This window comes from Muntiacus reevesi, chromosome 12 (genome assembly GCF_963930625.1).
Source record: "Muntiacus reevesi chromosome 12, mMunRee1.1, whole genome shotgun sequence".
Classification (NCBI taxonomy): domain Eukaryota; kingdom Metazoa; phylum Chordata; class Mammalia; order Artiodactyla; family Cervidae; genus Muntiacus; species Muntiacus reevesi.
Window position 1 is genome coordinate 682588 of NC_089260.1, and position 14608 is coordinate 697195.

The 14608-nt window shown below is 41.8% G+C and overlaps 1 protein-coding gene across 6 annotated transcripts in view; it reads right to left on the reverse strand.

The window, feature by feature from the left end:
* Positions 1 to 14608, reverse strand: part of COL14A1 (collagen type XIV alpha 1 chain) — a 225961-nt gene that overhangs the window by 185390 nt on the left and 25963 nt on the right. For all 6 annotated transcript variants that reach the window (XM_065903379.1, XM_065903381.1, XM_065903380.1 and 3 more), the window contains exons 4-5: positions 14416 to 14559; positions 8629 to 8718 (exon numbers count right to left, since the gene is read on the reverse strand). In XM_065903379.1, coding sequence (XP_065759451.1) covers positions 8629 to 8718; positions 14416 to 14559 — 234 coding nt within the window. The remainder of the gene's footprint in view (positions 1 to 8628; positions 8719 to 14415; positions 14560 to 14608) is intronic.

The window sequence follows — 14608 nt, forward strand, 5'->3', positions numbered from 1 at the left end:
ACAACCAGATCTCCATCAGCTAGAAATGGCTTCAACAATCTATTTCAGCTTCTTCCTATTTTTGTCTGTTAAACCTTATCTTATAAATATCTATCTATTTACGTAACTGTATTGGGTTTTAGTTGTGGCATGCAGGATCTTTCTTTGCTGTGTGCACAAAAAATTCTGATCGTCCACTCCAGTTCAGCGGTTGCAGCGCTCGGGCTTAGCTGCTCTGGGGCCTGTGGGACCTTCCCAGAGGGCTCAAACCTGTGCTCCCTGCATTACACGGCAGACTCTTAACCCCTGGACCACTGAGGAAGCCCCTTTTAAACCTGTCTTTGACGTTGGTGTTTTAGTTTCACCAGCCTGACTCTGGGAGTGGCCAGTTTTTCATCCGTGCTCCTCAGAAGGCTTCACGTTCTGTCCGTCCCTTTACGAATCTCTTATTCTTGTCTTCACGGTCTCTCATCTTCCTCTTGACCATTTCTATGACTTCAATAACACTGTGGTTTGTAGTGTTTCTGTAATCATTTCATAACTGAAAACCGTGGGATTCTGGGCCCACCACACCTGTGTCCTCTGACCCAGAGTCGTGGTTTAGCTCCAGTGCTTCAGACTTTCGGAATGTAAACTCTTTCAGGCGTGGCTTTGTCTGCGGGAATCTCTAGAACTGGACCTGAGTGTGGGCGCCTCACACATGGCGTTGTGCTTCCTTCTGCAGGCACTCTACTCATACCAGCTTTTCCAAAACTCCTCCTTGTGCTTATGAGCAGAGACGTTCTAGTTCACCCTAGAGTTCCCGGTACACTAGTCAACCGTCTAGGCAGCAATCATAAATATATGAGAACGATGAGGAAGAGAGGAGGAGAATGAAGGAGAGCATGATGACGACACAGGAGGAGGAACATGACGGAGCGTCTTCTATGGGCCAGGCGTCCTTCTAGACCCTTCCTGCGTGAATTCCAACCCATGACCAAGCCCCAAAGTCCAGCTTATGAGTGAACCCACTCCCTCCCCCTTCTCTTTAAAAGCCAAGCTCTAGCCAGCATTAACCTATGAAACACACCCACCCCCCTCTGCATTAGCTAATCTTCTGACTCCTGTATCTCCAACATTAAATATCCACAAGTTCCACCTGGTCAAACTAAAGTCAAAGTGCTGGGTTTAGAGGATTTAAGGCCCATGAAAGTTACTGGAAAAACCGGTAAACTTTCAAATTGATCTCTTAGCCACAAGCCAAGAACCATAAACGTATTATAGAAAGTAAGCAATTCCAGTAAGTGAAAATACGTGTTAGAATAATCGCGTGTTCTCGCTACGGTCAACTGTAACTGCATGTATGCTGCTCCCCGAGAGAAGGAACGGGGTATACATGCACACACAGAGTGCAGGCCAGACTATGTGCTTCATGAGGGTAGAATCCTGCCTACCATGATCACCAGTTAATTCCCATTGCTCATCTCAACGGTCAGCACTGGAGGGTAGCCAGCAAATCTCTTCCATGCATTTACTGTTAAATCACTAACACAAAAGAGGGGATCTTTGATGCTATTAATTTATGGAAATTATGCATTCTAATATTAATAGAACATAACTATTAGCACTATGCTCGAAATACTATACTTATTAACTCATTTAGTGTTAATTAGGAGCACTCATGGTTCAGTTAGGGAAAAAGACCAAATGTGAGGTTATGAGAAGTAGGAACCACATATACGAGAGTCATATATATATGTCATAGCAGAGACATTACTTTGCTGACAAAAATCCCTATAGTTGAAGCTATGGTTTTCCCAGTAGTCATGTGTGAATGTAAGAGCTGAACCATAAGAAAGCTGAGCGCTGAAGAATCAACACTTTCAAACGGTGGTGTTGGAGAAGACTCTTGAGAGTCCCTTGGACTGCAAGGAGATCCAACCAATCCATCCTAAAGGTGGATGGGTGTTCAATGGAAGGACTGATGCTGAAGCTGAAACTCCAATACTTTGGCCAACTTATATGAAGAGTCAACTCATTGGAAAAGACCCTGATGCTGGGAAAGACTGAGGGTGGGAGGAGAAGGGGGCGACAGAGGATGAGATGGTTGGACAGCATTACCGACTCAGTGGACATGAATTTGAGTAAACTTCCGGAGATAGTGTTCGACAGAGGAGCCTGGTGCAATGCAGTCCATGGGGTCGCAAAGAGTCCGACAGGACTTAACAACTGAACAACAAATGAGAGCACATTCTATGTAATTAGAGCTTGGGAGACGAAGGCCTTTTTAAAATCTGCAGCGGGCTCCATGAACACTCACCCTCACCACCGCCTGGCAGTCCTGACTCTGGCCTGGATTCTCACCACTACTTACAACTTACTTAAGACAGCTTCCTCAATTACCAGTGCCCTCAGAATCCTCACTGCCCAGGCTCACACCTCCTGAGAACTAAAGGAGGAAGCCTGCTTTTGTCTACGAAACCCCTAGAGGCTGTCGCCCTAGGTAGTCACCATTGCAACGGATGCACTGAAAGAGCTCCTACTGACGGGGCTCAGGAGAGGCCTCTCCGGAGGTGTGCTTAGGGAGTAAAGGAAACGCACTGCAGATGTTCGCGAGGATTTGCCAGAACGTCTGTTAAACATCACTCTCACTTTACACTGTTTCCCTGTGTTCAATTCATTTCACTCAATCCCAGATTTTAGAAAGGCAAGAGGAAGGTGCATTGGGGAAAAGAATGGAGAACTTAGGACATTTTAGGAATATCTGCTAAGTCACTTCAGTCGTGTCCGACTCTGTGCGACCCCATAGACGGCAGCCCACCAGGCTCCCCCGTCCCTGGGATTCTCCAGGCAAGAACACTGGAGTGGGTTGCCATTTCCTTCTTCAATGCATGAAAGTAAAAAATGAAAGTGAAGTCACTCAGCCGTGTCCGATTCTTAGCGACCCCACAGACGGCAGCCCTCCAGACTCCTCGGTCCATGGGATTTTCCAGGCAAGAGTACTGGAGTGAGGTGCCATTGCCTTCTCCGTTAGGAATATCTAGCTAGAGCTAAATGCTGGGATCAAACTCTAATCCATGGATGGAAAACAGATTTAACCTTGATTGCCATTCTTTAAATACTGCCTGACAAAGAATGCTAAGCCAAAACTCAACTGAGAACTTACACATAAAATCCCTCATAAAAATATTTATAATTTTTTTCAAAAAAATGCAAGAAAGATAATTCAGAAATTAATGAGTTTGGTTATTTAAAGGGGCTGAGTAAAGCTGGATGAAAGAAACAGGGGAAGTCATACTTCTTTAGAGTGTTATGCTTTTGTACATTTTTAAACTTTTGGAACCACGTTCATGTTTTATGTGCTCACAGATTAACCTACCTGTATTAAAAATGAATAGCAAAAACACAGTGAAGAGGGACAAAAAGAACACAAGATCCTTTTGAACACAGGCATTTTAATATATACTCCACACTAAAGGCAAATATTGAATTCCAGTTAATAGAATTTTTTGCTGTATGTATAGATTAGCAATTCTGAAACTGTTTTTATGATTGAGTATATAAGTAAGGGGAGTTATAAATAAGGAAAGAGAAATGCTAGAATAAACCCTGTGGTGTGGATATAAGATAGATACAAGATACAATAAGAGATGATAGATAGATAGGTAGACAATGGTGTGTGTGTGTGTGTGTGTGTGTGTGTGTGTGTGTGTGTGTACTCAGCAAACAGGGCCTAGAAGCAAAGAAAACCCGGAGGCATAAACACATCTAGCACCCACATTTTGGTGTCTAAATACCATTCTCCATAAAAGGACACCAGAACTCCTTAAAGAAGTTGTTGATTTCAGAGCAGGGTAGAAAAACTACAAGAGGAGCCTGGAATGCAAGGTTTGTGCCAGAAAGTAGGAAAAGCTTAGAGAATAAGGGGTGATATTAACAGGGCAGAGGAAGGGCTTCCCGGGAGGTCCAGAGGCTAAGATTCCAAGCGTCTAGTATGGGGTGCGGGTTCAATCCCTGCTCAGGGAATGAAGATCCCACATCTTGTGCAGTGTGGCCGAAAGAGAAAAAGGGCATAGGAGTTTGAAATAGCTCCCACCAAGCCGTTGTGGAATAATCTAAGCATCAAAACTCATGACAGCAATGGATTACTATACATCACATGTAATAAAAATTCATAAAAATTATATAAATAAATAAATATGGAAGAAAGGAAAGATCTCCCCTACAGTAGAATGCCACCTAATAAATGCAGACTGAACAACGAAGCCACAGAAATTATCATTTCAGAAATATTACAGTAGTCACTGACTCAGTCAAGAATCATCAATGGATGTTAAAACAAGTGGGTAAAATGGTGATAAGAAAAAACACTGTTTACACAGTGCCATATGAATTTGTAACCACTGACAAGCTCAGAGCATCCCCCAAAGAAATTAACATAAAAGGGTTCCAATTTGGTAGCAACCAGGAGCAGCTCTCTGGAGGTGCACACCCCTAAACCACGCTGCAAAGAACTCCCACAAATAAGCACAGAAACGAAAGTGACACGTCAAACAAGAAAAAAAGCACCGTGAATGGAAACCCGTAAAGAAAGGAAAAGTAAAACTTGTCCCTAAAATACTCTAGACATGATTATTTGGTTCAGAATATAAAATAAACATGATTAAAGCATCAGAATAATTTTTAAAAAAAAACACTAAAATGGAACAAACTACCATATACATTTCTAGCAAAATTTTTAAAGAATCGAATATAATTTCTAGAAAAAAAAATTTTATTCATTAAAAAGGACAGACTAAAAAGCAGATTTTAAAGAGACAAAAAGAGAATTAGTATTCTAATAGAAAGATAAAGGAAATTACCCAAAATGACATTGATAAAATCAGAGCGGTAGAATATATGAAAGTTAAGAGACATAGATCATCAAAACAGACTATCTATGATAAGTATAATTTGAATACAGAGAGACAAAGAAAGAAAAGAGAAAGAAATAGATAATTAAGAAAAAGAATATTTGAAGAACTAAATGTTGAGAAATCTCAGTTATAAATCCAGATCACGGAAACACAAATAAATCTACACCTGGACTTACCGCACTAAAACAGCCAAACACCAAAGACAAAGAGCAGAAAGTCTGAAAAGCGTCTGCAGAGAAAAGAGATCACCTGAACATTTAGACTGTCAACAGACTTGCCAAGAACAAGCGCCGAAAGAGAGTGAGATACCTCCTAAATGACCAGAAGCCACTCTCAAACTGGCACCCAGCTAGGCCTGCAAAAGTGAGTGCGGGCTGAAGACATTTTTGTGTGAATAAAATTAAGTTTACCACCACAGATCTTCCCTAAAGGAAACTGAACACATAGAGAAAACCTGAGATACAAGATGGAATAACCAGCAGAGAAATTTATAAACACGAGAGCTAGACAAATAAAGACTATTAAAATGATAACTGTTATAATACCTTTTTAAGGCAAAAAATGCTAAAATTAACATATTTGTCATAATTATGTAAAATATAGGAGGTAGATAATTAAAGTACTATAAAACCTTGGACTGGTTAGGGAATGGTAAATATATTTATTAGTTTTAGATTTTGGCTGTATGAATGCTAAAAATTTAATTATAATCATACAAAAATATAAAAGGATTAAATATCAGTTAGTTCAGTAAAGGGGAAATGCATTTTTCTTTAAAAGTTGATCAATTCTAATTAAGTAAGACATACAAGGGAAAATGTAGCAAAATAGCATAAAATAAATGGCAAAATATAAGTGGACTATGGATACCAATTAAAATATGAAGATTGTAAGAGATGATTTTTAAAATCCAACTAAATACTCTTTAAAAGATTTACTCACCTTGAACCTTAGGACACAAATAGGGTGAAAGTTAAACTATACAGAATTAATAAATCATGGCATTACTAAACAAAATAAGTTGGTATCACTATAATAAAATATTGAATTACTAAGAATAAAGAAAATTGTTTTTTAAAAAAAGAATTATTCACCAGGAAAATAAAACAACTTGTCATGAATCTAGCCTCTAATATAAAGAAATTGCCAGAATTCACAAAAAGAAATGGATAAATCTCTCTGACACAGAGATTAAAATTTTTCTCAAGGATATAGGGAAAGGTAAAAAAAAAAAACTCAAGAATACATTGAGAATGTATTCTCAAGAATACAGGGAAAGAATAAAAACAAATTTTTTAAAAATATTCCTACCACAACGCAATTGTTAGATACCAATAGCAAATACACTATCTTTTAAAAATAACTCCACATGTTTTGAAATTAAATATTTATAAACAACCTGTGGATCAAAATAGAAAGTCTAGTAGAAATCAGAAATTATGTAGCATAATACATAAAAACAATACTAAATATCAAAATCTACATGATACAGCTGAAGCAGTATTTGGATATCTGTAGTCTTAAAATACACACAATAAAAAGGAGAAATATCAAAAATTAATGAGATAAGCATCCAATTCAGGAAGTAGTAAAAGAAAAATATAATAAGGAAAGAAGAAAATATTAGCTATAAAAACATAAAATAAAAAGACACCATAGACACCATAGATGAACAAGATGAAGACATGCACACATAACTGAATAATTCAAAACCTAGGTGTATATTCTAGAGCAATTCTACCACGTGTGAAAAACGTGACATAAGTAAGAATTTTTACATCAATTTTGTAATAGCAAAATATTGGGAACATCAAGAGTATAAGAATCAAATATATTGGGTTATATTTATACAATGGGGTTCTATATAACAAAGATGAATAAATTGCCTCTATATAAGTCAACATGGATAACTCAAAAAAAATTTAACATTCTGTGGAGAAAAAAGCAAGTTGCAAAAGTATATTTTGATTAAGTGTATACAAAATTTAAAATATAAATGCATAATTAAAATATGGTTTCAGAATTCATATTTTTATGTAGTGAAATGAAAAAGACACATATTGAAATAATAAACGGTGAATTCAAACACTGGTAGCCTCTTAGAATGGAGGAAAAGGCATATACAGGGATATACAAGGAGCTCCAATTCTACTGTTTATACTGACTTTCTTAACTTGACAAAGTTGTTTATTACTTATTTTTATACTTTTTATACATCTGATATGAAAAAGTGAAAGTGTTAGTCCCTCAGCCGTGTCCGACTCTTTGCAACCCCACGGACTGTGGCCCGCCAGGCTCCTCTGTCCACGGGATTCTCCAGCCAAGAACACTGGAGTGGGTGGCCATTCACTTCTCCAGGGGATCTTCCGACCCAGGGTTTGAACCCGGGTCTCCCGCACTGCCAGCGGATTCCTTACCATCTGAGTCACCAGGGAAGCCCCATATTTAAAATGAAGTTGCAGGGTTAAAGGATAGGCAAATTGTACATTTTTGATGGAGTTCACCAAACAGACACAAATTTTTCAGTAACTTATTCTTAAAATATACATAAATATAAAAATTATTAGGAGAAAAATTCGAAACAATTTCAAATGTTGGAAAGAATGTATGTTTTAAGACTAAATCATTGAAAAAGCTTTGTTTGGTAGACTCTATCCAAGATGTAAAATTTACCTATCCTTTAATCCTGAAACAAGGCTATGATTTTTCCAGTAGTCATATATGGAGGTGAGAGTTGGACTATAAAGAAAGCTGAGCACCAAAGAATTGATGCTTTTGAACTGTGGTGTTGGAGAAGACTCTTGAGAGTCCCTTGGACTGCAAGGAGATCCAACCAGTCCATCCTAAAGATCAGTCCTGGGTGTTCATTGGAAGGACTGATGCTGAAGTTCAAACTCCAATACTTTGGCCACCTGATGCAAAGAACTGACTCATTTGAAAAGACCCTGATGCTGCGAAAGATTGAGGGCAGGAGAAGGGGACAACAGAGGATGAGATGGCTGAATGGCTTCACCGACTCAATAGACATGAGTTTGGGTGAACTCCGGGAGTTGGTGTTGGACAGGGAGGCCTGGCGTGCTGCAATTCATGGGGTCACAGAGAGTCAGACATGACTGAGCGACTGAACTGAACTGAATCCTGAAACTTCTTTTAATCCTGAAACTAATTTTAGGAGTATTTATTTTTTGCAGTGTTTGGAAAGGTTTAAAAATTAAAGAGTGAGCTGTCAGATGAAGACGGAGGCAAGGCAGTTCACAGGACCGAGGCGTCCTGAAGGCCCTCTCAGGCTCCGGCCTGCGTCTGGGGTCACTGAAGCTGGGAAGGGTTTCAAGGTACGTGGGCAGGGAGGCGGTGCACAGGGGGGCACGGCGGGGCTGGGGGTCAAATACAGAGCTGGATTTGCTTTGCAAGGACTGCTCTAACCTCTGGGCAGAGAACAAATTGAGATCTTGCTAAATACTACGCACACCGGGAAAGAAAGGGGAGCTTAGCGGCGTACTGGCAGTAGACGTGGGAAGAAATGAACAGATGCTGTCAGTATCTCAGTAGAAAATGCCTTCACTAGGACTTGGTGGTGTATTCAGCACGGGACCGCACGGGGGAGGCCAGTGTGAGGCTTACTCCGGCGGGGAGGGAGGAGACGGCGAGAGGGGCCGCGGGCAGGCTCGCAGCAGCTCCGCGCTCCTCCGGCCTGAGCGCGGGCCTGCGCCCTGACGACAGCCCACCCCAACAAACAGACAGACACGGATCTGACCTTCCTCGGGCACGGAGGGTTTATTCTCGCTTCCTTTGTCCACAACTTTCACTCTGGGTTTTGGCTCCTTTCTTTTTTCTAAATCTTTAACTGGAAGAAAAGTAAAAATACAGCAACATGTCAGGTTAGAATCTAGAAGAAAATATCAATGAGCTTTTACTCAACTCCTTGCAAGTATTAACAGCTTTAAGTAGAAATTAGCTACGTGGTAGAATCTCATTCTAGAAGACTGGAGCTGCTATTCTTGTCAATCTTGACATGGGAAAGAGCAGAAGTCACTTACAGATTTACTTTAGTCAAGTATTCACTATAGGCAGATGTATCCAATTTAATCCTTTATAACATAAAATCGCATGATAGCCCCATTTCAGACATGATGGAATGAAGGACCCGCAGGCTAAGGAGCTAAAACATATCTCATAAAATCAGAGTGTTGGCATAGGATTTAAGCCATGTCTTCAGATTTCTGGAAGGCCTGTGAGTGGGCCCTGTTCTAGAAAGGTCTCAGCCACATATATCCTCATTGGAAGTTGGTCTGTCTGCAAGAAAAGATGGAGAACTCCATAAAGACTTTCTTTCAAACTTAAATAAAAAAATTCCCTGCTAATAAAAAGCAGGACTTGCTCCTTACATCCATTATGAAAAATTCAGGGCCCAGAATGACCCTTGGTCCTTGAACACATTCAGTCCAATCTACTCCACGACTTCACTTGTCTCTCCACCGCAGCCTTCCTGCTACGGCTTTTGGCACTTTAAATTGTTTCTTAATATTAGTTGCTTGGCCATGTCTGACTTTTTACAACCCTACGGACTACAGCCCAGGCTCCTCTGTACATGGAATTCTGCAGACAAGAATACTGGAGTGGGTAGTCATTCCCTTCTCCAGGGATCTTCCCAACCCAGGGATGGAACCCAGGTCTCCCGCACTGCAGGCCGATTCTTTACTGTCTGAGCCACCGGGGAAGCCCCTGAGTCACCACTAAATGGCAACACTATGTGCACAAATTAAATACCCCGCGAAAAGGAGGAAGTGACCTCATGGCAAGATAGTCCACTTAACTATCGCATTCACTTCATGGGAATCAGTAAACTTATTGGAAAAGGGGCTCTGCAGGGTCAGCAATGGTTTCCACTGAACCATCCTTCCTGTCCTCCAGGGTCACTCCATGAATCCTGCCTTTATCATCAATTCCTCCTCTTCTTTCTATCGGCTTCCATCCCACTGCTAAAAAGACTTGAGGCTTACCACCTGCCAAGGTCGGGTTTCTCTAGTTTTATGATTCCTTCTCTTAGAAGCCTTTCTTGGCTTTCTGGCACTTGAGATTAAATTCCACGATTAAAAATCATAATAAATACAAGCTGCCTTAATCCTTCTATTTCTGCTGATGTTCTAATTTTCTAAACCCATTTTTTAGACCTCATCTTCTGATTTCTTTATAAGGCTTAACCACTCTGGAACACCCCTTCCTTTAAATTCTTTCCTTTCTCAATTTTTACAAAAGCCCTATCCTGGGTTTTTTCATGTTCCTCTCAGCCCCCCTTTACATTCTCATTCTTTGGAACATTTTTCTGCTTCCATTTCTGAAACAGAATCATAAACAACATTTGCCTCATATCTCTGCATACTCCACCTACAACTTTACCTCCTCTCTCCCTGGATGATTTCCAAATCCACATCTTCAATCCCACCCAAACACAGGCCATGACCTCAGACGGCTTACATTCCCTAAAAGAAAATAAGTCTGCAACTCTGATGGGAGGAGAAATAGGTCTGGGAAAGAATAATTGCAAGAGTGGAGACTCTGGGAAATTTTACCAGGAAGATGACATTTGGGCCAAACTTTGAAATATGAGCAAGATTTTGCAGGCAGAGATTAGCAAAATTAGTTCCAAAGAGAAAAATAGTGGCCAAAATAAAGTTTGCCAGAATAGGCCAAAATCCATTCTACAGATGAACAACAGGGAAAAAAGAGCAATAAGTCACTCTGAATTGGGTCATTAGGTCACACACAATATGTCACACACGGGTACACCAAGCTGCTGACCTGCTCGCGGGGGAGGCAAAATCAATCAGAAAACAGACTGCCAGGAGCAAAGCAGTATTAAACATAACAAGCACCACCATGTCCCTACTGTGTGCTAGTGGGCGTTAATGCACACAGCAGTGGGCGCAAGTCACCTCCCCATTTGCAGACGTCCTTCAACTGCTTTAACTACTTAAAGGCCCAAGTACACACACCTGATTCAGAATCCTAACAGTTCAGACACGCCTCTTTGTCCTCAAAATCCAAAGAGTGTTACTTATGTTTCCCTGGGTATCAGAAGATGGACTTATGAAGAACTTGAATATATACATATATGTTTCATATAACTTATCTAACTAACCAATTAGACGGTTTCACTAAGATTATTTCAGCAGAGCTAAGCAAGCTGAAAGCAAATGCATTTCCTTTTAAACGCTCTGAGTAAACAGCTGTCAGCAAAGCCTTTAAGGCTGCTTATGCTTCTGCTGCTAGTGAGTGGAATATTTGCAATAATCAATCGTACTAAACCTTAAGACTAAAGTGAAATGAATCGTTTCTCTTTGTCCTTTTCCCTGCTTCTCACAAACTTTAAGAAAAGTTATTTCCCTTACTCATGTTGGAATGTCAGAGGCCAGACACTGAAGCACAGTGCCAATAAAATGAGACAGAGGCTGATTTATATTGAAAATAACATGAAACCCTTTCCCAGAGCTTTCAAATGATGTGACTCTCAAAAGAATGTAACATTTTAAAACATCTGTATGTCCTGCTGACAGGTGGATTTACCAAATCTCTTTGTTCAGAAGTTTCAAGAAGTAGCAGGTTAATAGAGTGTTGTTTTTTTTTTTAAGAAAAATATCAGAAAATACAACATAAAATGCTACTCAGAAAAGAAAGAAGAAAAGGAAGGGCAGATAGAAAAACCCACATGGAACACTGCTGAACATCTCCCCGGTTTGTGGAATAACCCTTTAAAAAGCTACTGTTATTTGAACATTCTCATTATTAGAGAAACACAAATCAAAACTACAATGAGGTATCACCTCACACTGGTCAGCATGGTCATCATTAAAAAATCTACAAACAATAAGTGCTGAAGAGGAAGTGGAGAAAAGGGGATCGTCTTGTACTGTTGGTAGGAATGTAAATTGATACAGCCACTATGGAGAACAGTATGGAAATTTTCTTTAAAAACTAGGAATAAGACTATTGTATGACCTGGCAATCCCACTACTGGGCACATATCCTAAGGAAACCATGGTTCCAAAGGACACACGCACCCCACTGTTCACTGCAGCATGATTTACAATAGCTAGGACATGGAAGCATCCTGGATGTTTATCAGCAGATGAGCGGATAAAGAAGTCATGTACGCATATATAGTGGAATATTGCTCAGTCAGAAAAAGGAACACATTTGAGTCAGTTTCAGTGAGGCAGATGAACCTAGGACCTGCTGTACAAAGTGAAGTAAGTCAGAAGGAGAAAAATATTGAACATCAACACATGCATGGAATCCAGAAGAATGGTACTGATGAGCCTCTTTGCAGCCGCAAGCGTGGGCTGCAGACACAGCACACACCTGTGGACACAGCAGGGGAAGGAGAGCGTGGGGCAGACTGGGAGAACAGCATCGGGACATACACGTCACCACGCGCAAACAGCGGTGGGAGGCTGGGTCTGACCCGGGAGCTCATCCTGGCGCCCCGTGACAACGCAGAGGGAGAGGATGGGGTGGGGTGGGAGGGAGGGTCAGGAGGGGAGACGTATGTGTACTTAAGGCCGATTCACGTCGCTGCATGGCAGAAACCAACACGACATCATAAAGCAACATAAATTTAAAAATAAGCTACTGTTGTTTGAAATGATGTCTGGGGTTTACAACAAAATAATACGAGAGAGGGGGGTGTAGGGGTATAGATCGACAAGACTGACCATGAATGGTTAATTGTTGAAGCAAGTGATGGGTATTGAGCGGTTGATTTTACAATTCTGTCGATTTTTTTAAGCTTTAAAATTGTACTTAATATTGAGTTGGGGGTTTTTTAAGGAGTCTGTCCTAACAATGAAGTAACACAGAAGGTTACCCAGGACCGACCTCTCCTGTTCACATTCACGATACACAAAACTCTGCCCACAAATCAGACAGGACGCCTCCAGGAAGAGGGGGCTGCTGTGATCTCTGGTCCCTAGACTACAAGGTCCCCGGGGGCAGTGACGTGCCGTGTGGCCTAGAATAGGGCCTGGCACTTCGTAGCCATGCAATACACACTTAAGTGACAAAAAAAAATTAGTGAATTAATGAACATCTCCTGAAAGGCAAAAGAATCAGGACCTCTGCAGATAAGTTTTAAAGTCAACATAAGGAGAAGCTCCCTAAGGGAGCAGGCCAGCATGGATGGGGCCGCCTCAGAGCGCTCCCCTGCTTAGGGTGTCTCCGGATGCAAGTCCTTGGACCAGCTCATATCTGACTCAGACATGAAGACGTCACCCATCCATTCTCCTTCCAGCCCACTGCTGCAGCAGAGACAGCGCCTTCTTTCACAGAGTGCTGAAAGCATTTATTGAGCAGCTATTATGTACTGGGTAAATGACATGTCTAGATAAGGCTCAGCGGACAGGGCGAGGGAAAGGATTTAAAAACCAACACTTAAGGAATTATGGTTTTCTCTGGGTGTCTGCCCAGGAGTGGGATTGCTGAGTCACATGGTATTTCTAGTTTTAATTTTTTAAGGCACTTCCACACTGAAACCCGTAACTCCAAAAGACACGCACAGCTCACTGCTTACTGCAGCATGATTTACAACAGCCGGGACATGAGAGCAACCTGAACGCCCATCAGCGGAGGAGCGGATGGAGGTGTGGCTCGTACACACGATGGAGTGCTACCCAGCCATAACGGAGCGAAACGGTGCCATTTGCAAAGAAGTGGGCGGCTAGAGAGTTACACAGCGTGAAGTAACGTAAGTCAGAAAGAGAAAAAAAAACCCGTGTATTAATGCATACGTGTCAATCCAGAAAAACGGTACAAACGAACCGATTTGTGAAGCAGAAAGAGACACAGGGAACGAAACGTGGACAGCAAGCGGGGAAAGGAGGGTGGCAGGGAGGGTGCGAGGGAGACGAGGATTAAGGTGTGTAACAGGCTCCCCAGGTGGCACGGTGGTGAAGAATCCCCCTGCCAATGCAGGAGACGCAAGAGATGCGGGTGCGATCCCTGGATCGGGACGGTCCCCGGGAGGAGGAAACGGCAACCCACTCCAGTGCTCTTGCCTGGAGAATCCCACGGACAGAGGAGCCTGGCGGGCTACAGTCCCTGGGGTCGCAGAGCCGGACACGACGGGGCAATTGCGTGCACAGGCTGAAAGCCGGTAACTCGTGAGCGCCGAGCCTGTGGCTCTGGGAGCTCCGCTCACGTGCCGCGGTGTCCCGACGGGAGGGAACCCCAAGGCAGAGGGTCTGCGTGTGCAGGCAGCTGATGCACCGCGCCGCGGAGCAGAAACTACATCGTGAGGCAACTATGTCCCAATGAAAAACTGTTTAACTAAAACTGAAAGGATAAGGAGCAGTGCAGTGAAATGGGTAAAGGACGGGACAGATGAATATTACAGACAAAAGGGACTCAAGGAAGATTAGACTGAGTGTCTCTCAAGATCTTGTCAAATCTGAACAATCCAGGATTAGCCCGGCATAACATTCACCACGGACTCAGACTCAGCACTGGAACAGAGTCCCGCAGCACTGTATGATCTGTAAACACGTACTTCTGAATTGACCCTGGGCTGGCTTGCTTTCTTTGTCTTTATTGTATGCAATAATCTGAACCGTGTAATTCTGGTCTGGCATAAGACCTTGAATAATTGCTTTAGTTGCAGTGTTCTGGAGATTCAGTTGATTGGTTTTTCCACCTAAAATAAAACAGAAAGATAAATCAGTTCTAAGAAGTACATTAACTGT